General features: G+C 43.1%; 1 protein-coding gene across 1 annotated transcript in view; it reads left to right on the forward strand.

Moving 5' to 3' along the window:
* Positions 1-25,761, forward strand: part of maml3 (mastermind-like transcriptional coactivator 3) — a 65,259-nt gene that overhangs the window by 13,058 nt on the left and 26,440 nt on the right. Inside the window, exons 2-3 of the mRNA XM_087801126.1 lie at positions 20,852-21,577; positions 22,330-23,277. Coding sequence (XP_087657252.1) covers positions 20,852-21,577; positions 22,330-23,277 — 1,674 coding nt within the window. The remainder of the gene's footprint in view (positions 1-20,851; positions 21,578-22,329; positions 23,278-25,761) is intronic.

The following is a 25,761-nucleotide window of genomic DNA, read 5'->3' on the forward strand; positions in this document are numbered from 1 at the left end:
CTCTTTAAACACAAGTGTTTCCTTCGTTAGTTTCTAGACTTCAGAGATGCGTTTGCAGGTTTTTAAAGAATAATAATTACTCCACATTCATTCGCCTCCACTGCCTAACATTAACAACTGAGACGCCACAAGGCAGGTTTATCAATACGAAACTGGCACAGATTCTTCTTAAGCACTCACAACTCAGTCCGTTTCTTCTGCCAACAATCGACTTGTATGTCCTGTACTTACGGTGCAGAATCAAGCTGTATTTTCTGCCGGTCTGTACCAAATACCATAGTTTAAGTTGTTGTGAAAGCACTAGCTTGACTTTATAAAATGACGATAGAAACGATAAAAGACAAACGACACGATTGACGTCACAGTCCAGTTAAACCACTTGGACACAATCGACATTTTCTATCGTACCTACGATATCGTCCATTACTAATGGAGAGTAAACATGAAGAGACTAGGAATTGTGACGAATTGGGTTTTTGTTCAGATCGGTGCAAAAACGCTAGTATAACAAGTAAAATATGGTAATAAACAGTACAGGGTTCAGCAGTCAAAACTATGACGGATATCATGGCTCGAACTGAGCTTTTTGATAGAGATGAGTGGCAGATCAATTCTTGTGTCCTTTACCTTTACGTCGTACAAGCTTCAAGAGTCAGGAGGAGAGTCTACCTGTTTCTTTGTGGTGAAGTGAGTGATCAGGGTTGACCATGAAGGAGAGCAGCTTGTTGAGTGGCCTGCTCTCCCCACGGATGTGAAATGACTCTCACCTATCACAGCTTCCCTCACAGTCTTGCCTGTTCTTGTCGCCGGCTCCGATGCTGCGAGCAGCAGAAAATGGCTGCAAAAAAGATGAAACTGGAAGCAACCGACTGGTGGAAAATCCAGAAGATTTTTCTGATATTTTTCACACCTTCTATGGCTCCACTTTAACAAGTCTATAATCTTTAGCAGCTATAACTTAGCATGCTGCACTTTGGTTGACTTTGTGTCTTCTCGTCTGGGCTATTGCAACAGTTTTCGTGTCAAGAAGCAGCTGTCTTGCCTGCAGTTAGTACAAAACTCTGCAGCCAGAATTCTGAGCTGCTCTAGTAGAAGAACTCACATTTCTCCGATCCTTAAAACTCTTCACTGGCTTCCAGTTTCTTTCAGGATCAACTTTAAAATTCTGGTTCTTACTTTCAGATCTATTGATGGTCAGACCTTCTATCAGTGATCTGATCCAGCCTTACACCCCAGCTCGGGCTCTGAGGTCTGTGGATCAGAACCTACTGATGGTTCCTGAATACGGTTCAGGACCAGAGAAGAGAAATCGTTCCAGGCTGTTGCTCCTAATCTTTGGAACTATCTTCCTCTCCCTCTGTGTTTGATGGATCTACTGACTCTTTCAAGAAACATCGGAAGACACTTTTATTCATGCAGACTTTCCCTTGATTCTCTGAGACTCCTGTGTTTGCCTCTTGTTTTCTTGACCTTCTAAGTATATATTTTATTGAGTATTGATTTGATTGTTTAAGCGCTTTGTGACCCTGGTCTAGAAAAGCGCCTCTAAAAATATTACTTACTAACTTAAATGTGGGTCGAGCACCAATGATCATGTCGAGCACCAAACTTATTAAGATTACATAAATAACTTTCAATCAACTATTTGTGGGCGCACTGTGGTTTAGCGCGATCACCTCACAGCAAGAAGGTTGCCGGGTCGCTTCCCGGTCATGGTTGTGTGTCTTCGTGTGACCTGGCGTCCTGTCCAAGGTTGTCCCCCGCCCTTTCGCCCAAGGAAACTGGGATAGTAACTCATACAAATACAGAGTAACTGAAAAACTAATTAAACCGTCGACAGACACTCTGATCTAAAGTCGAACGATGCTCTGTAAACTTTGACCTTTGACTCTTAATTCAACCTGCCGACTGACTTGACAGTTTGAAGACGAAGGGAAAAGTGAGTCGTAGAAGAAGTGAAGTGGGTACAGCTGCACGTACACATGACCCTCCCACTCCCCTCTTTGTCTGGCTCCCCCTCCACCTCGCCCTGCCCTCCGAGTGGCTGTTGGTCTGGATTGTTCTCCCTCTGTTGTCATAGTGACTGCGATGCAGACAGCCATACAGGCTGTGTATTTGCAAGAGTATGTCTTTTGGTGTGTGTGTGTGTGTGTCCTGGGCTGTTGGGAAGTGTTTGGAGAATTATGTAATGTCACTCTTTAGGCAGAAAGACTTTGCAGGAAAGGAAAGCGTGTCTTGTTTTGGGTAGTTGACGACAGTGCTTTTGTGAACACGAGTCTTCACCAACGTTTGTCGCCGGTTTGTCGTGTCCCTCACTCACTCCTCCGATGCGTCAACTTCGAGGTCCATAAATAGACTTTTTAATCCCTGTTAAAAATAGACGGCGAATAAGGAGTGGGTGGGCCAACGAGAATGACGAGGAACATATTAACACGTGTATGTTTGAGTTGCGCAAGAAAATCCCAAACCATCCCAAAAGTGGCGACTAATTGCTGGACGTCCTGGACAGAACTTTGCTCCATTCCAAAGTCTGGTCTTAATTTGGAATTAAGTCTCTCCTCTAGTTTAAGAAAAGGGGGCTGAGGTTTTAAATATGCATGTTTCTGTCGGCGCAGAGTAAAGAGTGCAAGTTCAGTTTTCAGTCTCCCTGGCCTGTCCTTTATGGAATAGGGCCACATTTGATCAGCTGAAAACAATCAGGGGCCGAAAACTAAGAGTTAGTCTCATGTTGAAGGCAATGTGATACTACCTTATTAAAGACGGTTTACAATTATAACATTGGTTCGGCTCCAAGAGGGCCAAAGGATTTTGACGTGTAATTGATTTTGAAACCCCCGAACTCAAATCACTTGATTGGATGATGGTTTAAAGCAGTTTTGCTGGTGGACTTTCGTTATACAGTTAGCTAAACTGTTAAAGGCTTTGATGCTTGGTTATTTTTTTCTATTGCTTATTTTGATAGTTATCTTTATCATTCTGTACTCACCACAAACACCACAAAAAAAATCCTATGTTGTATTTACACCACTGGCATTAAAGGTTTGTGATTCTGAAAAGTTAGCAAGATATTTATTGCTGAGATAAAGATAAGAATAAATAAGTTGCTTCATGTTCTTAGGTTTAGTCGCAGGTTAACGTTTTCTACTTCTTTAGCTGAAGAAAAGTCTTACTGTAAAGAATTGCACTTGTAGAAGTGCGCGATTTGCAACACGGCACATGTTTATTACACCTGCCAGTTAAAACAGTCATTATTAATAAGTACAGCAACAGTAGAAGGTCTGGGCTGCCATATCTTGTCTGCCCGGGCGTCACAAGGGCCTTAACAGTTCTATTGAAATTATGTCAAATTAGCCTGCAGTTATTACAAAACAAAAAAGTGAGAATTATGACCCGCTCTAGTAGAAGAACTCAAATTTCCCCGATCCGTAAAACTCTGTGGCTGCCAGTTTCTTTCAGGATCAATTTTTTTTAATTCTAGTTAGAACTATTCATGGCCAGACTCCTCCTTCCATCAGTGATCTGATCCAGCCTTACACCCCAGCTCGGGCTCTGAGGAGCAGAGTCTATGGTTCCTGAACACGTTTCAGGACCAGATGAGAGAAATCTTTGGAGCTTTGGAACGATCTTCCTCTCCCTCTGTGTTTGATGGATCTACTGACTACTTCAAGAAACATCTTAAGACACTTTTTTTTATGCTTTTCCTTAATTTTCTTGTGGCTGCTGTGTTTGTCTCTATGTTGTCTTGAATTTCCAAGTATGTATTTTAACTGTGTATTTTTTTGATTGTTTAAGCGCTTTGTGAGACCACGAGACACATCACAGCCAGGGTTAGACAAACTGTGTATAAAGGGGTAAAAAGGCAATAGTTGGATTGTATTTTCTATAGCAAAAGAGTGTAGGTGTCAATCTCATTCGTACGGTAGAAACGCTGGTTCTGTCCATTTACTAAAGCAAGACGGGCTTCCCTGGATTAGCTATTTAGTTGAAAAGATCTGATAACACACTTGAAGGCCCAAAGGAGGTGTTCTTTAAAACTAACCATTATCCCATCACTTATCTTGACATCACACACATGTAACATCATTGACACGACACGGTGTTGCACACGTTGCACAGAACGGCAATCTTAAGTTTACATGCACTACCGGACATTCACATATTGCATTTCTACAATAAAAACTCGCCGCTAAGTACACACTCGCCGAGCCATTATCGGCTACTTTGATAATTTGGTCACAAACGCGCATTCGGTCGGTTGATATAAATTGCTTTGGCTTTGAAGTTTTTATCCTGAACCGTGATCCTGAAGTGAAAGTCTCTCTTTCCATCTTAAACTGCGAAAAGATTAACTCTCGGCGACGTGTGATCTCTCTTAGTCAGACTCCTACCTTCGTCCTCGTACTCCTCCTCGTTCAGAGCCCTCTCAAGTCTGTAATTATGTAGCAAAGCCAGTTGTGAGGGTGGGAGTGTGTGTGTGTGTGTGTGTGTGTGTGTGTGTGTGTGTGTGTGTGTGTGTGTGTGTGTGTGTGTGTGTGTGTGTGTGTGTGTGTGTGTGTGTGTGTGTGTGTGTGTGTGTGTGTGTGTGTGTGTGTGTGTGTGTGTGTGTGTGTGTGTGTGTGTGTGTGTGTGTGTGTGTGTGTGTGTGGTACATTTGCCTGCATGTTTCAGGCCTGTAATTATTGCTCTTTAAAGACGGCAAGAAGAAATGTTTTAGAGAGCAGGCGTATGTGCTCGACGTGTGTGTGCAAAGTTGCAGGATAAAAGTTTCCATGATCATCCTAATGTGATCTCTGAGCTTTGGGGAAATTTGGGACAAAGGTGCTAAACAGTGTCTGTGTGTGATTCATGTTTTGAGTCGGCTTTGGTTAGTGACTCATCATTTGTTTTGGTGCGCGCTCGGTAACTCGACACCGTCCAAAACCAGTGATCGAAACATACAACATCCTCTCGCTCTCAGCCCCATGTCTCCTGTGTTTAGAGAGTCTTTTTTTTGTGTTTTATTTTCAGTTTGCTGATTGTTTATGAAAGTATTTATAGAAAATAATGACTCGCAGTTTGACATAAGGATGAAGCTAAAGCAAAGCTTGGTTTTGTTGATAATAGTGACCAGAAGTATTTTCACATTTGAATAAAAAGTCAACATTCATACTAAATAATGAACAAATAACATTATTTATCCTTTTTAATAATCTGTCAGGCTTAAAGATGAAGTAGGCAGGATGCTAAAAATGTTTTCATCTACTCAAGCTAGCTAGTAGAACACAATCAGAGGTTATACTATTAACTAACCCATCCGACTAGAGCGATATGATAGTTAAATGCATTTTCTAGCTTTGTTGTCCCCGACCATTGGGCTGAAGCCCAGTATCAGTCCATGAGATATTTATTTGTTTATTTAAATTCTGTACAATTGGTTAATAGTGTCTGAAAGGTATTTTATTTTTACAAAATGCACTAGCCGGTGACTCCTGACGTCGAAATAAACTGATGAATATGATTGGAAATTTGCAGACCTCCTCGCAGCTGATTGGACTGTAGACGTCACATGTCTTTAAAGCCTCTACGACAACGTCATGTTTAACTAACATTAAATCAAGTCGTTTGTCCGCAAACACTTAGACAATCAGACTTTTAATGTTGATTAGAAGGCTATCTGTTCAAAAATATTCATCTAACACGGCCGTCACATTTCTTGAAAAAGATACACTTATTATATATATACAAAATATTATATTATTACTTAATAATAAAACAATCCACTATGATTATTCAAGTACAAATATGTGCATTTTGGTTTACGGCTACAAATATGTAGTTACCTGTGTTTTTATAGTGCAGGTATTGATCTCGTGTAACTTTTGCACCCGTGTTACCTTCATACCATCTAGTATACAGAAACCAGTCCTGCTTGTCTAATGGTGAGATCTGATGTTCATGCACTTTTGTTCTTATGCACATCTTCTATCTTAGTTTGAATGGTACGCCTGTTATCGATAACCCTGGTTGAGCTGCATTTCCCACATATGCAAGCAACAGAAAAGAGTAGGTTTGAAAAAAAGTGACGTTTAATTATGGTTCTGGGACGTATTGCATTGACCCAACTACTGTTGTACGTCTTGTTCTGCCAGAAAGTTGCCCCTTAAAGACTCTAAAACTTGGGCATCTGATGAGTTTACAGTTGCACATATGGAGGCTCTGTGTGTACGGTTGTTTGAAACAGATCCCTATTCATGTCGCCCTTGTGTCTCAATAAGAACATGTTTATGTTTGTGTCTATAAATGTGCGAGGGAGGACATTTTGCTGTCTGTCTTCATGTGACGCTGGATAAGAGGGGTTACATAATGCACTCTGAGCTTCAAGCAAGAGTTAAGAGGATAAGCAAAAAAAGACACTGGTACAAACGCACACATGTACACAAGGCCACTCCAGACTCGCTGTCCACCTGCAGGAGCAGCGTGCTTGTAGCAAAAAGACACACACACACACGCACAAACACACACACCAAGAGAGACATGGAGACGGACAATATCTGTGGTTATGTAACTGGACTTTGATCAAAAAAAGTTTTGGTTTGTTATCCTAAAACAATGATGATATATCGAGCGACAACAAAGGGTATGTAGTAGGGCTGCTCGATGTTGGAAATATGTTCGATATTGGTGTCTTGAATTGCGATATTATTGCAATATTTTTTCTATCACCATAAAAATGTAGCCATGTGTACGCCATAGCAACCGAGCCTAGCAAGGTGCACCGCACAGCTGACGGTCAGAGAGGTAAACGACAACGAGATATAGAAGTACAAATTGACAACTTTGGTGACTGATTGGTCAAAGTGCGCATTTAAGAAATGCTTGATTTGACTGATTGATTGATCAATGACATTTTTTTATTTATCGCACATGTTTTTGATATGCAATATCGATGTTTTTTTATATATATCGTGCCCTAGTATGTAGAAAACGCTTTATTTTTTTTTATTCTGCACACCTTAAATATTTTTTTTATCATCTTTTTATTGCGAAACAAGCTTGAAAAATCACTCAATGGGCCTTAAATTCTGTAGATTTTTGAAGAATTTTCTGTAGACGTCTGGCTGGATATTGGTTTCGTATTTTTTAGTCTGCTCTTTGTTTATTACTCAAGACTTTGTTTGTTTTAGTTTCTGATGCTTGCATCTTCTTACATCTTATTAAGTTTACACATTGACCCACTTTAGTCTTTAATACAGTCTTGTTCTGTTCTATTTTCTGCTGCCTGTTGTTCAGAACAGGCTATTTGTTAATTTCTGTTCTCCTTTTAATGCAAAATCAAGAATATATCTTCATGTATTTAAATAAGGCAGCTCAAAGGTTCCATCTTTATTTCAAAGACCTGGTTCTTTGTCTGGTATGCCACCCTACCTCAAGGTACAAACAACAAAACTGAGACTGTGCTCCTCATAACAGATCTTTTAATAACCTGGAAAAACGTCGATTTCAACTGACACCTTCAGGCACCTCGAAATAATTAGCCTCTTTTGTCAACAGACGATGATTAATGATCATTTTTAACAAAATACTCCTGGACTGTGAGCCAGGCTCTGAATAGAGGTCATATGTAGCTCCATGCCGACTCTCAGGCTGCAAGTCCAGGTTGAAAAGTTGATTATGAGTCAAATTTGACTGTGCAATTAAAAAGAGGGCTGATGTGTGTTTGTTTTGTGTCTGGGCCGGCGCTAACAGTTTGGACTTGAGTGGGAGCCGAGCAGGAGTACATGAAGCAGATAATAAAGACTCTGTGTCCATGTGAGAGTTGGAAGCTGGTGTGCGTCTGTGTGCGTCTGTGTGCGTCTGTGTGCATGTGAGAGTGTGGAGCTGGTGTGCGTCTGTGTGCATCTGAGAGTTGGGAGCTGGTGTGCGTCTGTGTGCATGGAGGAGCTCTGGCGTTTATAGTGTATCAGAAGCACCCGGAGGACGGAGGTCATGACCATTTGAGCTTCCATGTGAAGGTAAAGTGGAGCTGATGAAGTAGATGATTCACTTCTGTGGGTAAAAAACCCCAACATTCTGTCATATAATCAAAGATGAACTTCCTGCCCGTCACTGGAAGTTAGGACTGTGCGATATGTCATAGTGAGTCAAGTCAGGAGAGTCTTCGTTGTAATGTGTTTAAATAATGAAGAATTACCATATTAGGTAAATTTACCACCAGCCTGTCGAGCAAGAACCACTTCTCATCCGATACGACTGATTTCTACCTCACGGTAATGATCGCGTATCGTTGCTAGACCCACTCCTGCCCGAGGGGGCCCTCAGGTGGAACGCTGTGTGCATAAGTCTTAAGTTGATTTATCGCTCCACTGTAGAAATTGTCGAGTCTTAATGAGCAGATTTTTTGTGCCAAAACTCAGGTATAAATTAATTATTAAAACACAAATGGTTTTGGCCTCTTTTAAAACACAAAAAATAGTATTAATTCAATTGTATTTAAATTGTCTTTTCATAACAAAGTTATCTCAAGAGTTTATTACTACTATAAAACATAATTTATATAACCCATCTTTTGTCATCAACTATTTTTTTTCTTCTATAATCCTTGATGCTCGCAAATGGCCGTAAAATTAACTAATAAATCCACAGTACAATAGTACATTTTAAGTGAAAAAAAAAAAGTGGTTATAAAATCTTTAGGGTAAACAAGACCATTGTTTTCAAGGCTTTAAATATCTCAATCCAAAGCAAATCATGTCCTTTTGTAAATTGTTTCTTTTTACTCATAAGTGAGGTTGTTGTGGAGCAGTTGGTGGCCATTTTTTTTATTGTTTTGTTGTCAGTCAAAACATGAAGAAATGCAGAGTATGTTTATTTGCGAAAAGTTTTTTTGTGAAATTTTCAAGCCCCACTATGTAGCGTTGTGGCTCGGCTCATTTACTCCTTTATAGAAGTTTTCCTACATAAATGAAGCAAGTTTGTCCCATTAGGACCAATACTGCTGTGGTTGGATCCATCAAACACCAGGATGAGAACTAGAATAAAAGACGAAGCATCTTATAGAATCGAATGAATCTCACCCATAGTGTTTCCACGGTTAAGAGATTGTTTATAAGGTTCATCCTTTCTCACAGCGGTACACACTGTGTCTGGTTTTGTGCTGCTTTATTTACCGAACACAAAAGGCTTAGACTTTAAAGGTAACATAGACGCTAGACTTGGTCTATTTATGTGCGTTTTTCCGATCCGTCGCTTTTCTCAGAGTTCAATTTTCTCCTCTTTTCACGCGATCTACCTAGAAGTTCTCCCCTCGCTCTTTCACTCGTCTTTCTGTCTTTCTTTGGCCCAGCCAGCCACAGGAATGCATCTCGAGGAACGCCTGGCGAGACGAACTGGATCAAACGAGTTGAGAGCAGAGCCGGAGCCTGGCTGTCTCCTCGCTCTCATCCCCTCAGCTGCTCTCCCCCTGCATTCTTTCTCCGGCGCTCCGGCTCGCCCGCTCCATGTTTTCCTTCCCTCCATACCCCCTGTAGTTTAGCATGATTTTCCTCCAAACCCATTGCTGCTCTTTTTCTCCTCCCTCCCTCCCTCCCTCGCTCCCCCCTTCTTTCTCCTCCATTTCTCTGGCACGATAGATGGACAAAGAAATCTTTTGAATGTCTTCGCGTGTAGGAGGTGTACCTCGAGGGAGGGGATCGTGTGGATGTCTGCCGTGTGCGCGCGTGTGCATGTGCGTGTGTTTAAGCCTGAAGCCTTAGCTGCGACCGAGGGGAGTGCAACCTGAGACGCACATGCACACACACATGCACACACACACACACACCTCGGTGCATCAGACGGCGTGTTGCTCTTGCCCCCCCCCCCCCCCCCCATGCCTTCCGTCACTTCAGCAGCTATTCTAATTGGCTTATAGTGCTCTTGTTACCACAGAGGGAACCCTTTGCCCCACCCCCCTGCACCCCCCCACCTTCCCTGCAATCCTCTTTATTACTCTTGAAAATCGGTCGTGGAGAATGGGCCGGGTTAGTGTGTGAGCGACTCGAGGGGAGGGTTCAGAATCAGTCCCCCCCCCCCCCCCCAGGGACACGGGGATGCACTCCCGTCTTTTGTCGTGGGACAATGGTGTTTTGTTTTGTGTGTGCACGTGCGTGTGCATGTTTTTTTTAACGTGGATAATTAGTGTCCCATTTCAGAAGAAAGAGTGCTGACTCCCAACAGAGTCCTGGGTCCTGCTAGTCGCGCAAATGTTTACTAGCAGCATGCTAACGCATTTGTATCTCAAATGTTTTTTTGTTTATAACTGAGCGTTTGGAGTGAAATGCCAAGTTATTTTTATTCATACATTACTTTTTACACAAGAACATATGAAGATGTGACTTGTTCAAAAGTTATATTATTATTATGTTATATTATCTATATCCACCAGTGATTTGTACCCAATAGCTCATCATTCAACACTTGATATTCATACGTTTGAATCAGTCTTCAATAATGAGGAGCAGTGATACGCTGGTGAAGCTTCGTGAAGCATTGTTCTGATTTTTCAACCAGACACCTCTCGTTGCTGTATAACATCTTCAATCCAAAAGGGCCGTATATTGATCTAGTCCAGGGGCGGGCAATTAAAATTCTTCAAGGGCCACATTAAATTCTGAGAATGTTGTTAGGGGCCGTCAAGCAAAAAGAAAGACGAAAAAATCCCTTTTATAGATTAGTTTTTTTCAAAACATTTCTTTAATTTTTTTTTTTTTAAATCATATCATGAGGGATTAATATATACTCAAAGAATAACACACAAAAAGGAGGCAAGTGTTATGTGAAAATGTAAATTAATAATAAATACAAAATACCTTTGTTAGTGCATTAGAACCATTTATACATGATGTGCCCCCCGGGGCTGAACTTTGCCCAGGTCTGATCTAGTCAATGATGCTTCATTTAAACCTAATCTGCTCAATCACTGATGGGTAAAGAAGGAGCTGAGCTAAAAGGCAAAGCTATTGATCTTTGCCGATCTACACTCTAAGCTCGCGTTACAAGGTTGTGACAAAAGAACGAGCAAAAGATCACGAGACGCGAAACAGAGGGTGTTGGCTCTCCTTAGAGATGAGCTAAGAAGCTCGGACCACTTGGTAGTTAAACCAAGGGTTTCCCCTCGAACAATAGATGAATATTTAAATTATGGAATTTAAGGTAAAGTAAGATGATAAACCCATAAATTCAACCATATACCATAGATCTGATCTTGTCGTCCGTGAAGGATGGAGAATCCAAAATCCATACGCTTTAGTGCCGAAGTGAATGGATGGATACATACTGGTTATTACCAAGATGCACCTTTCTTTAAAATACAGTATACAATGATCTGTGGCAAAATGACACAGCAGGGAAAGTTGTGTAAGGGGTTATATTTTCAAAAAGTGTAGATGTGCATGTTTTACTCTCGCTTTCGTCATTCCAGATGCTGAAAAAGACGAGAAAACGACACCTTTCTCGTTCTTGAACTGACACGGGTCCTCCTTAAGAGTGTGAAACTGAGGAAACGGCCTACTCTCTTCTCATTGGCTGGCGGCGGGGAGCTGGGCGGGGCTACGGGCCAGCAGCGGGAGGTGGTCCGTGTACCTCCAAAATGAGCATACATTCACCAGAAGTGGAGATTAACAGACATGACTGATGGCTGTGTGCTTGTGTGCGGCAGCGCATGTTTAATAGCCCACCATCAGCAGAGACAACAGACGTGGTGTAAACGGTAGCAGTCGGTGGAGTGTGGTGGGCCGGGGGTCGGGGGGGGGGGGGGTGTCGCAACAAGACGGGGAGCGAGGAAACCGGAGAAGCGAGGAGGTTGAGACGTAGGACACGAGTCGGTGAAAACAAGTGTGGGAGGAGGAGAGATGTGCTTGTCGCATCCTGGGCGATCTAGAGGCAGGAAGAAGAAAGAAGCTACATGTGGCAGGAGGAGGAGGAGGAGGAGGCATGGAAACAATAAGAGGCTTCCATGAGACGTCTTGAGGGTTATCACCCCCATGTTCCCTCTGATTTCCCCCAAATAATAACCATCATCACCGTTCCTTTGATAGTAACACGCTCGCGCGGTTGTCGATAAACAAGTACACACACACGCGCACAATGATCTGATCGCACACCGACACCTCGCACAAAGGTGCAGCGAGGGAGAGTCCTGGTCTAATGTTCACTACCATGAATAAGTGATGGTGTTAAGAAGCGACAGTCTGCTTGGAAGGGCAGTGGGGGTTAAGATGTGCGAGTGTCTTTATGTGTAGAAGACATGGGTGTGTGTGTGTGCGCATGCACACGTTTATTTCATGCGTGAATAACTCCTCGGGACCCCAGATCCAGCGCTCTGGAACAAAGCACTGGTGTCCCTCAGTGGTGTGTGTGTGTGTGTGTGTGTGTGTGTGTGTGTGTGTGTGTGTGTGTGTGTGTGTGTGTGTGTGTGTGTGTGTGTGTGTGTGTGTGTGTGTGTGTGTGTGTGTGTGTGTGTGTGTGTGTGTGTGTGTGTGTGTGTGTGTGTGTGTGTGTGTGTGTGTGTGTGTGTGTGTGTGTGTGTGTGTGTGTGTGTGTGTGTGTGTGTGTGTGTGTGTGTGTCCTAGTATGTACGTGACATGTGGATGTTTATGGCCCTGGAGCACAAGGGGGAGAGACTTTTGCTTGGCATTGGGAGGGAGGACCAGTGATGAGAAAAGGGAGGAAAAGAGAGGGATGCTGAAAGCCAGCCGCAGGCAAACACACACACACGCACACACACACACACACTTCCTTCTATCCGACGACTCACGGTGAACCCAGAGAGAAGATAAAAGCCATCAGTTTCCAGGACTGTGGAGGATGTGCGTCTCCTGCAGAGGATGCTTCAGCTTCTTTCTGGACAGGCTTGTTCTCGGACATGAATCCACTTGTCACACATGCTGCTGCAACATCTGGCCTCACGCGTTACTTTTCTTCTTTGTTCGTTCGTCGTCGTCGACGACGCCACCAGCGCGTTACGTGTCGACCATTAGGGGGCGCCAACACAAGACAGATGGAAGTGAAGCACCAGAGTGCCGACTATCATTCACATGACCTCAGTGGGAACGCCATGATACTTCAGTGGTGGAACACACACGGAAATGTACTGTTGAGGATCAGATTGTTCTTCATTCCTAACAGAGGTTTGACCGCAGGTTCTCAAGGTCACTGCATCATGTCGTGGAAGTTCACTGAAGGTCGTTTATTTTCAGTTTGTTGTAGAAAGATTCTATTCAGCCTTTTGAATGTATATATTTGGTAAAAAACTAAATTTTATTTTAATCAATAGGTGACACACAACATTTTCCAAACTAATACATCCGATCTAGTCCATATGATTTTTTTATTTTTTTATCCTTCTTATACTGGACTGATGTTTTTTACTCAAAGAAAACCTCTCAGCAGCTCTAGATGCAGTCTTCTATATAGAGCAGGTGTGTTAAACTCAAATTAAATCCCATTCATTTTCTTTACTGCTTTATAAGCCTATCCCAAATTCAATGGGCGAGAGGCGGAGGACACCCTGGACAGGACACCGGTCGGTCGCAAGGCACACAAAGACACACGCACGCACACTCATATTTACACGTTCTGTAAAGTTGTCAATTTGTACTTCTATGTCTCGTTGTTGTTTACGTCTCTGTCTGTGAGCTGTGCGGCGCAGTTTGCTACACTCGGTTGCTATGGCAACGAGATTATTCCATCCACAAGGCCAAATAAAATGACTTGGCGGCCCGGTAGTTGACTCTGTGGTCGGGTCATGGGGGTAGTAGTCGAAGCAAAGAGACCCAGACGTGGTCCACAAACGAGTCCTTCTGAAGCGTCTCACGGAACTCCACAGGGTTGTTTTTGTTTTCTGGGCAACAGCTGCCCGCTCTCGGCCTGTCACTCATTCAACCATCTCATCAAATAACCAAACGTCACTGAAGACCTGTTGAGATGTGATGACACTCATGTGTGAGCAGAAGGTTTATGTCAACTGAGGGCTATAAAAAGAACAATTCCATGGAGGTGGTCTGAATCATTTACCAGCTGCAGTGGCTTTATCCTGGGACCTCATATCTTACCTCAGTTTTCATGCATGAGCTTCAATTATGAATGATGTTAGTTACTATACTCTGACTTGAGATATGTGGGCCAGCGCAGAGGGATGTGACGGTGTGGACAAGATCATGAACCTTAGCAAGTCAACGCTGAGAGAAATTGCTTCATGTTTTTTTGGAAAAAACACCTTCTTTGCCACATTAAAAGATTTGTGGGACTAGTAGTTGTTTAAAGTGTTGTACTCTTGTTCGGAAGAGACAAAAAGACAAATATTTGTTCATTTTAATGTAGTGACTGGAGCTTGGTTGTCTTCGTCTTCGTCCAAAAAGCCACTTAAAAAAACAAAATAAAAATGCCTCCATACTGCTCGTCTGCATCATCCATCTTATTTTGAAGCCTCAACATAAGGAATTGTTCCGTAAAGCTTGAACAAGTCTTTATTTTAAGCTTGTTTTTAGATGGCGCTGCAAGGACAACATCCTACACAGACAGGAAGTACTCTGAATTTGAAAAAGGAAGACAACTGAGCTCCTGTCGCTACTTGCATTTTTGTCTGTAACTCTGAATAGGAACAGATTGCTCGAAAAATATGAATGAATTTTATTTTGTCTTTAACTCAGCTTCGACTTTCTTTTTTCTTCCCGTCCCACGACGACTTGCTACGTAAGGGGAGTCGGCTAAAGCTTGAAAAAGGGGAGTTATTGCTGAAAGTGTTCAGGTCACGTGTCAACCACACACAGCCCCGCAGATGACAGTCATCGAGGAGCTGATTACAGTTCGGAGCTTTAGAAAATAACACGCACACACACACCGGGTCACGAATCAATACGTGCATGCTGGGTAATCACAGGTCGGGTTGCTCTACATAAGAGCCACGGCTGGCTCAGCAGGTTGGTGGTCAGTCAACGGAGAAGATGACTGAAGACGCAGAAAATAAATGAATGAAATCCGAAGGATGGCTGTACAGGTGTCCTCGGGTGGATCGACTGCAGAAACACACACTAAGAAACAGTCGATGCGGATGTCGGCTACAGTATTTTCACGTTCGACTGACTCAATGGTGGTCTTTTGACGAAAACATATCCAGGTACTGCAGAGTTCTACCTGGACTTAATTTAGGTTTTTACTTTAGGAAAATATCTGAGGAGACGTTCCTAAAAGAGCAGCTGTGTTAATTTAAGTGTCTCTTAAATGGATCTTAGTCGTCTGTTATACTCACCAGTATGTGTCTATTTTATTATTCATATTAGAAAATTATCTCAAGCCCCGCCCACTAATACATCTTTGTTTTTCCGGAGATGATATCTTGTTTAGAATAGACACACACGCTCTGCTGTGATTTGTCGCATCATCAATCCCAGAAGTCTCTACCTCCATCGGACTCGTTGTATAAATAAAACAGGCGTGATTACACCTGGCTGGTGGAGGAGTGAAGCCATTATTACGTCACAATGGACTCTGCTCCCGTAACCTCTCGATTGCCAAGACGGGGAAACTTTATAAAGTAATAACTCCCAGCATGTGAGTCGGTCAGGAAAGTTGAGTTTTGACATTAGCTTCCCTTTAAAAAAAGGTAGTTTGTGGCTGATCTTTGCACACATCACACTTGGATTAGACATTTGTTTCCTGATTGCTCAGTTTCTGGTTTGGACTTCGGTCCAGGACTGGTTCGTAGCTGTGCTGTGTAAACACACACGTCAGGCGAAGAATCCTGCAGCTGCAGGGCAACAGCAGTCTTCTACCCTCTGACCTAGTTCTAGACGCCAAAGTTGAAATGGAAAAACTGGGACGGCATTTGGGATTGAATAATTTTTTTTTTGCCTGGGTGTCGCATGATGATTGGTCAAGCCACAATGAGACGGGAGGAACAAATCCCACCGCAAAGATGGACGGAGAGAAATGGGTGTCGTAACTAAAGTCGGTGGGATGTGTGCCCCATGTGGCCATTGATCCGCACAGCTAACGACATCTGGAGCAGACACATGCACACACACATGCATGCGCACACACAGACACATCTACACACTGACGCCCGCTCAGATCACCGCACGCTTAAAACTCATTCACATAGACACGTGTGCACAGCAGGTAAAACTGGTGCCAAAAGGCTTGCCCCCCCCTCCCTCAACGCCGGAATGATCCGTTACCATGGCAACCCCCTTCTCTCACTGTAGTCCTTGTTCTGCAGCTCTCGTCCCCTGGCCTCAGACGGAACAGCGCGAGTAAGGGAGGGAAAAAAAAGCCAAGACGTGGTGTCAGTCTTCAACGTTCAGGATTTCAAAGTCGGCGTTGAACTTTGACAAAACACGAGCCTCTATTGTCAGAAGTGAGGGTTACATGTATTCTTGGAGGCGGAAAATGATCATTTTGGCCACTTTTATCATGCTGCATGTATGGACGTACATCTTGTGGCGTCATTACCGATCCTGCGCTAGATGTATTAGGCTACAAGAGAAGCAAATCACACCAAAATTGTAACTTGAAAAAATTGCAGTAACTCCTGCGTTTGTCATGTGACTAACGGGGGAAAAAACATAGAAAGCCTAAAAGCGCGTACTAGGATGTATTTGTAGTATTGTCGAGTACTCTCTGGTGTTGCAGAATTTACAGACCACATGACTCTTGACCAAGTTGTAACTGCTGTCAATTGTTTTTGAAACCAAAATATGTCCGAGCATCAGCTGTAAAAGTCGCTGTAGTGGACTGCATCCTCTCGTCCTCAGTCATCGCCGGGATCTCATGAGATAACGGCTGCCATCTAGCAGCCAGAAGTTTAATTGCAAGACAAAAATGAACAAAGACTATGAATATTTGAGTTTAATTGGAAATTTTAAAAATCAAGCTATTTCAAAACTCAATAATGTGTATCTAATCTAAAGAAAACTAAAACAAATATACTCCCAATCCTTAGTTGACATGTGGGTGAGTAGAACTAGAATTCATGAGTTCTGTGTTCCTCCTCTGTTCAACTCGTTGTGTTTGTTTGAGTCCGTGCTGGTCTCTCACTTTCTCATATCTGTAAACGGAAGGGAAAGGATGCGTGTGGAATAGGCTTTAGTAGCTGCTGCTCACTAGTTTCTCCACTCACACTTCCTCCCTCTTCCTCACCTCTTTGTGAGTCCCGCCTCCCCCCGCCACCCTCTTCTAGCGTGATGCTACATCTCCAGAAACAGGAAGGAGCTGCAGTTCTATATTTAGAGAGGAACTGCTCAGCCAGGAATCGCACACAAACACACAGTTTGTTTCTACCGTGTTTTCCCTCCTCTGCTGCTCAAACGCTTCATCCCTATCTCTTTCAAAACCTACTACTGGACACGGCAACACTTCAGTTCTCATTTACGTTCCAGTATTGATGTCGACACACACATACCAACTACAGCATTTGTATAAAAAGTGTGTGTTATGAAGTCAATGGGTGATGGATGGCTGGGTTAGGGGTGTGCCCACACTTGTTTGTCTCACTCCTGTACAATACGGTTGCACTCCCAGCACAACAATGCAACACAAAACACATTTTTTATCAGAGCTACTGTTGCTTAATTATGTTCTTTGGAGAAAGCCGGTTGTCCCTTTCATACTGCACTAAATTAGTTAGCACAATGACAGTAATTTTGACCCCAGAAATCTACTAGTCTTCCCCTTGTGGCTTGATTTAGCACATATTACTTGAGCCTGTTGATAAGTGAAATGGAAAGGCTTAAATAATAGAGCTAGAAAATGAAAGGCAATGGGAGGGTTAACATCGTTGGTATCGAGCTTTTTGTGGCATTACGAGGACCTCTTGTTCCGGGAAACGATTGTTCCAGTGCAACAATCTCTCCACCTGCTCTTGCATCTCCTTTAGACTATTGTAACAGTTTGTTTTCATGTCTAAACAAGAAGAAGCCGTCTCGCCTGAAGTTGATACAGAACTCTCCAGTAAGAATTCTGAGCCGCTCTAGTAGAAGAACTCACATTTCTCCGATCCTTAAATCTCTTCACTGGCTGCCAGTTTCTTTCAGGATCAACTTTAAAATTCTGGTTCTTACTTTCATAACTATTCATGGTCAGACCTTCCATCAGTGATCTGATCCAGCCTTACACCCCAGCTCGGGTTCTGAGGTATTTGGATCAGAATCTGCTGATGGTTCCTGAACACGTTGGTCGTAAGCTTTGGAATGATCTTCCTCTCTCTCTGTGTTTGATGGATATTGACTCCTTCAAGAAACATCTTAAGACACTTTTTATTCGTCCAGGCTTTTCCTTGATTCTCTGAGACTCCTGTGTTTTTCTTGGTGTTGTCTTATATTTTATCAGGTATTGTTTTGATGGTTAAAGCGTTTTGTGACCCCGGTCTAGAAAAGCGCTCTACAAATATTACTTACTTACTTTAGCCTTTTAATCTGTAAAGGTCCATAGATTAGCTGCATTGATTGCAGTGTTTGAAGTCCATTGGAAAAAAATTAGCATATAGTTGGGACATGATGTTCTTTGTGCGTTATTGATAACAAATTGAAACATTATCCCAAAGCACCTTCACACTCGTGTAAATGTAAACAACCAAGTGAGAAGGGTGTAAAGTTTTGGTGCCTCTCACTGTTATGGTACCTGTTGGTGTCCAACCCACTTAAAACACAATTATAAATACATGCAGTATTTATATAAAGATGCACACACACCGTTGAGGCCAAAGACGACACAGTCAGAAGGAAGTTGCTTGTCATGCCTTCCTGTTTATTTCTTGCAGAGACGAGCGCTGTAAACTGTTTGAGTCATTGCTGAAGCAAAACTATGCTAAATTATAAACCGTAATTCAGTTGCAAAACACACTAGGTAATACATCGTTGTATGGTATTTGGCTGTTGGGCACAATATTTACTTCAGTAATTATCCCAGTAATTACTATCTTGAGACATTCATTAGTATGTGTAATGACAATAAAAATTAAAACTAAATGGGGTATCTTCTTCACATCTGGACCAATTAGAATGCTGTGTTTTACGTCATGTTGTATGGCAGCAAATACATTTCTATAGTAGAGAATATTCACATGTACAACATTTTACCAACCAGCTGACATTTGGAGTTGTTAGCTTAACAACCGAGTGTAAACCAGGGCTGTGGAAACCAAACAACTAAGTGGCCACAAATCTTTGAGCAAACTACGTCGCAGGCGGAACAAAAGCAGGAGTCGGACTGTGAAAATGTTCCTTTCATTCTCGAAAACTCGATCTATCTTTAAGATCCCCTTGATTATGACACACGTGATGTTAACGGACTTATTCATCACGTTTATACCCGGTTATCTGATATTTCTAAGAGGAAATCGAACCAATCGCTACTGCATTCAAGTTGCCTTTTATCAAGTATAACTAGTCTCTTGTGCGCTGGACGCACACTCACACAATGCAGGCTGAGGCGTTTAAAGAGGATCATGTACACAAAACGGAAGCCTCCGTCCCAGCAGATGCAACTGTGCTGCGGTGAAACGGAGAGAAGGGGAAGGAGGAAGCGGGAGTAGGAGTGCGAGCACAAAAGGAAGAGGAGGAAGGAGGAGGGTGGAGAGCACAAAGCGCCAGAGCAGCAGGTTGCTATAACAACAGCACCTTAGTGGCTCCATCTGTGCCTCTCTCTCTCCATCTCTGAACGCCCTCTCATCCTTTGCTCCCTGCTGTCATTGTGCACACCACTCCAGCGTTCACCTTCTTCTCTCTTCTATCCCTTCTCCCTTTCATGTCCTTCACCTCCTCCTCTTCCTTCCTGCTCCTGGTTCTTCATGTTTTTGGTGGCTCCTCGGCTTAGGGGATGTAGACCATCTGTCCCGACCCATGTGTGTGTTCCTCCTTCACGTGGATCTCCGACGGAAAGATTGTGTTGTGGAGAACTGCAGGAGAAAAACAATTTCTACCCAGATGTACTTCTAGATCTTAAGCCTCATTACCCACAATAATATAATGTTATCTTAGGGAAAAAAAGACTTTCATATAATTTCATATAAGTGTGTTCAGTCGCTTCATTCTTTTGCTCGATCTCGTGAGCTTTTGTGAAACTAGTCCGAGTAGAAACTGAAATGATTCGTAGTCCGTCTGAAGAGAATGTTTAATTTTCCCTTAAACTGTTGGTTAGCAAGTGTTAAAGCCAAAAACTCAGAGCTGATGATACTGATAAAATGATGGGATCTGTATCTTTGAAACAATTTCTCAAAGCCAAAGTTTATACAGCAAAGAGGGCTTTTAAAATGAGGTCAATGCTTCGTGAAGCTTTATCAGCCCGCTGCTAGTTAACATAATAGTTAAATGTACTAGCCAATTGTGGCGTCTCGGTCGGTCGCTGATGTTCTACTTCACAACCATCTTATGAGAATAAATCATTGTCATTTTTATATTAGTTGAATGTTAGACTGATATTTCCGGGTGTGTGTCGCACTGCTGTTCTCTTCTTAGATCCTCTAAGGCTTTATTGTCTCCTGTTGTGTTTTTGTGTCACTGTTTCTATACGGTTGACTTAACTGATGAAATGATCAAGTTAATGAGGTTTACTGATGTTGGTTTTGAACTAGAGTAGCTCTAGGTATAATAAAACAAACATAGAATCTATGACTATCCTTATTAAGGGTTGGTTGTAGAGAGTTAAACATCTTAATAGTTTAAGATCCAACATCCATACCTCAGAATATGACCCTTAAATGAAGTTTGATTTATTTTTAAATAATCTCTAATGTTTCCTCATTTAAACTTATATAATTTGTCCGCCTCAGTTTGAGCGTATTACAAATAACCTCACAGTTAATATTCGATTGCTTATGGTCTTCTTGTTGTCTCTCTTTCAGCTTCAGGAGACCGTGAAGAGGAAACTGGACAGCGCACGATCTCCTCTGAATGGAGACCAGAATGGCATCTGCGATGGAGGCAGTTACTCTCCAACCACCAAACGGGTACGGAAGGAGGGTTCTGGTGGACTGGACTCACTAGCGAGTCTCACCAACAACAGTAATGTCCCCTCTCCTCTGCACCACCAAATGGACATAAAGCCGTTACTGGGCGGCAACAACGCGTCCTCTGGAAACACGGTGAACGGCAACGGCAACCATGTGACCCGATCCAACGACGACCAGGCCAAGAACGGAGTTAGCCACCTTCAAGATATGAAGCTTAACGGCTCCCTCGACCTCGAGGACAGTTTTGGTCTCCTGAAGGACTTGAAGCAGGAGCCGCTAGATGATGGGGGTGGCATGGAGTCTTCAGATCCTCAGTCTTTGTCCAACCAGAACAAGTTGTTCTCCGACATCAACCTCAATGACCAAGAGTGGCAGGAGCTGATCGACGAGTTGGCCAACACAGTGCCTGAGGACGACATGCATGACCTCTTCAATGAGGACTTTGAGGACAAAAAGGAAACGGAGTTCAGCAGATCTGCCAATAATCAGACACCGGGTCCACAAGAAGCTTCTGGAAACACATCAGCACCTGGAGGCGGGGCAGTGCCGGCCACATCCCTGCCTCCACCAGCACAGCCTTCCCAGAGTGGACAGCAAGTTCCAATGGGATCGCCACAGGTTAGTGTTAACTTCTAATAATTGTTGTAGAATACAACCATTACAACCTTTGGGGTCCCCCAGATGGATTATCCACTGCAAAGTACCATAATGTATAATTGGATATATTTACACGCTAGAACACATCTTTAAAAAAAACGTATTAGCTTAAGGCTTTTTGTATGAACAAAAACATTACTGACGATGACTCTTTATTTCATATTATAACTTGAGCCACAAGCTAATCACTGTTAATAGAGGGACTTAAAACGTGATCTAGAGTGAAGTCTTCAACATTTAAATAACCTTGTAACTCCCATTTACTTTAGGAGGATGCAATTGATGAAACTTAACTTTTAAGTTAAGAAGGGAGACATAAGGAGTCAAGCCATTTTTACATCATAATCGTAACCTCTCGCTCACTGAGATTTCGGACGGGGGAGAACTTTAAAAAGTAACAAGTTCAAAACATGGTCGTGATGAGGGACTTACTGCATCTTGGAGAGGAAGATTAAACATTTGAAACATGCGAGTCAGGAGAATTGGGTTGACCTTTAAAGCATAAGAGATAAGAGGTATACCTTCATTCTTCCCACATTGGGGAAATTGAAGATGCTCCTAAACTTGTTACAAGTTATTGTTAAGGTGCATCTTACACTGTTTTTCCCTTTTAGTGTCTTCCACACTGGCACTTTGACATAGATATTATAATAATATAATATAGTATTAAGAAAGTTTAAAGATTCTGACATGGTTTCGTCTGTTACCATCAGGTGCGGCCGTCGTCGTCAGGGCCTCAGTTTGCCACTACTGCGAATGGAACTCCACCCCAACAACCTCTACAGCAGTCTCCCGCCGTCGCCATGGCATCAGGTTCACCTCTACACAACTGTGTGGCCAGGTCTCCTCAGACACCGACCCAGGCCCAGACGCAAGGGGTTTCTAGGCCTGGGAACGGATTCATGATGAATGCGGGCGCAACGGTTAGTCAGACGGTTCCAGGGCCGGCATCTACTGGAGGTCAGTCAGTAGGTCCTGTAACGCCTGAACTTTCTCCTGCTGAACAATTGAAAGCTATGGCGGCCCAACAACGGGCCAAACAGATGCAGCAGAAGCAGCAAAAGCAGCAGCAGCAGCAGCAAGCTGCCAACTGGTCCCCAGCAGGACCCCCCACCAGTCCTTATAACGCTGGTCCCTTTAACCAGGACAAACCCAACAGCCCTATGATGTACCCACCACAAGCCTTCAATGCACATCAGGGCCCCCTAGTGACTGGGATGACTCCCAACAATGGACCCAAAGCTCCAATGAACAACTACCTCCCTCACAACCATATGGGCATGTTGGGCCAGCAGCAGCCCACCAGCATCACCCAGAACTCACTGACTAAGCAACAACAGCAGCAGCAGCAACAGACAGCCACCATGTTGTCTTACAACAACACCAAACCGCTCAGTCACTTTAGTGGTAGTGGGGTGGACCACATGGGCCAGAGGATGACCCCACCCATGGGAGCGAACAATCAGGTTAAGAATCCCATGATGCCGCCCTACATGGGTGGAGGAGGTGGGGGAGGTCAAGGAGTAGGACCAGGACAGACCCAGGGGCCCATTCCAGGTCAAACGGCTCACCTGAGCGAGGAGCAGAAGAGGATGCTCTTGATGAAGCAGAAGGTCCTTAACCAGAACATGCCGTACAGCGCCATGCAAGCTCCCGGACAGGTACGTTTGAATCAACTTCTGCTCTTTGGTTCTAGGAACCCTGACTAACCCAACTCAAACTGCAAATATAAATCTCAGTGTCCTAGCTTTGACATCTGGTTGAGAAAAACCGGGTTTTAAAAAGCAGGAACTGGATCAGTTGATCATGAAATCTCCCAGACAGGCAGACAAGAAAGGTAAAATGGCGGCAGTTGCCCCAGCAACAAGACCAGGCTGTGGAATAGGCGTAGGAAAATGGCCTGTCGAGGGTGTATTGATGCCTCTGAGACACAAGCATCGCTGAACCCAACCTCTCAAAAACACGACACACTCGCACTGCAACCAACACCACACACTAAACAGCTCCTTAGCACATATCCCAAATCTGTCACAGCTGACTGATGGCTGAGATTGGACCACTAAGCCAAGCAGGCTCTTGTCATTACCGCTTGTGCACCTCAGGCAGTTTTGTTTTTCATAACGTAGGCCATGAGCTCCGAATGCTTTTTGCCTTGGTCAGTTACTCATCCTGCAGATAGGGGGCACACCAATGTGCTCTTCATCAAAGAAGCGTTTTTCATTAAACACTGTGACATCATTAGGATGCTAATGTGTGTGCTTGTTGTCATGTCTTCTCTGCCTTTTGTGAGTTCATTGTATAGCTGCAGTCACCTGTGTGATGCTCTCAGCCTCTGCTGTCATGCTTCTCCTCCCCCCTCCCTCCCTCTCTCCCTCCCTCTCTCCTTCCCTCCCTCTCTCCTTCCCTCCCTCTCTCCTTCCCTCCCTCTCTCCTTCACCAGAGACACTCGGCACCAATAAACCTACATATTTATTAATACTGGCCCCTCCGACTGCTGGAGGGCATTGTTTTTTGTGCTCACGATGGAGCGCCTATATATGTTTGTGTGTATTTCATACATTTGAAGGCGACGCAGAGAGTGCAGGGATTTATTTGTCAATAAAGAGAGTTAGAATTTGAGGGTAAAGTCTGGGATGTTAACAGATTGAAAATCATCTCCCATCGGCAGTCCAAATTTAGACTTAATTGGGTTATCGAGGGGCCACTGATCCACATAGGGACACGGTCCTAGTAACAAGTCACCTGGTTCGTGTCTACTGAAATACTGTAGTTGACTTATTAAGTGACGTCATTAAGTAAAGTTACTGTGTCAGAGACCTGGTTTGGGGTTGAAGGTCAAATTTATTTCACCCTCTGCTGTTTACATAAAAATATTAACACTATAATGCATGTTTTTGGTTCATCGTTTATTTGACTTTTATCATACAATACTAAATTTCAATTCTACATCTATGTTGCGATGTCAAAAGTGATCACCAGGAGTGTTTGGTTGGCTGGGCGGCAAAGCATTATGGTAGTTGTTCCATTACTTGGAGGGTTGTTGAGAGGAAAGTGATGTTGAGTTTGCAAGTTCAAATAAATAATTAAAAATAAATATTGTTTGTTTAAACAAAAAATGAAATCGCATCTACTTTGTTGATTTTGTTTATTCCAGGGTTTTGAACAAATGCCCACAATTACTGACGGCCCACTGTATCTGACTTGGTGGAAAACTGCAAATCCGGTGCCCCTTTACATTTCCTGCCTGATGCTCAACTATGGGAATCACATATAAAAATGTGAAATACTACAGTGACAACGGCTTTGTAGTTTACCAACATTTTGACAGATTTTTGAGCGGTGTGCACAATATAAAATCAATTTCAAATGTACTTAAAAAAAATGTAAGGGCTTCACTCTAATGGGATTAGGGAGGATTTGTTAAATGGAGTTGATCTAAGTGTCTCTTAAATCGATTTTGGACCTCTATTGTACTCATCTTGTTTACCATTACCCCTCCCACTCTGCTGTGATTGATCAAGCATCAAGGTGTAAGTAAGTAAGTAAGTAAGTAATATATATTTATATAGCGCTTTTCGAGACCAGGGTCACAAAGCGCTTTAACAATCAAAACAATACTCAAAACAGTACATACTTCAAAGATCAAGACAACACCGAGAACAACACAGGAGTTCGAGAAATTCAAGGAAAAGCCTGAACAAATAGAAACGTCTTAAGATGTTTCTTAAAGGAGTCAGTAGACTCCATCAAGCGCAAAGAGAGAGGAAGATTGTTCCAAAGCTTAGGAGCAACAGCCTGAAAAGATTTCTCTCCTCTGGTCCTGAGCCGTGTGCGTGGAACCATAAGTAGATTCTGATCCACAGACCTCAGAGCCCGAGCTGGGGTGTAAGGCTGGATCAGATCAGTGATGTAAGGAGGAGCCTGACCATGAATAGCTCTGAAAGTAAGAACCAGAATTTTAAAGTTGATCCTGAAAGAAACTGGAAGCCAGTGAAGAGTTTTAAGGACCGGAGAAATGTGAGTTCTTCTACTAGAGCGGGTCAGAATTCTCGCTGCAGAGTTCTGAATCAACTGCAGGCGAGACAGCTCCTTCTTGTTAAGACATGAAAACAAACTGTTACAATAGTCCAGACGAGAAGAAACAA

Source organism: Callionymus lyra, chromosome 1, assembly GCF_982586985.1.
Source record: "Callionymus lyra chromosome 1, fCalLyr1.hap1.1, whole genome shotgun sequence".
Taxonomy (NCBI): domain Eukaryota; kingdom Metazoa; phylum Chordata; class Actinopteri; order Syngnathiformes; family Callionymidae; genus Callionymus; species Callionymus lyra.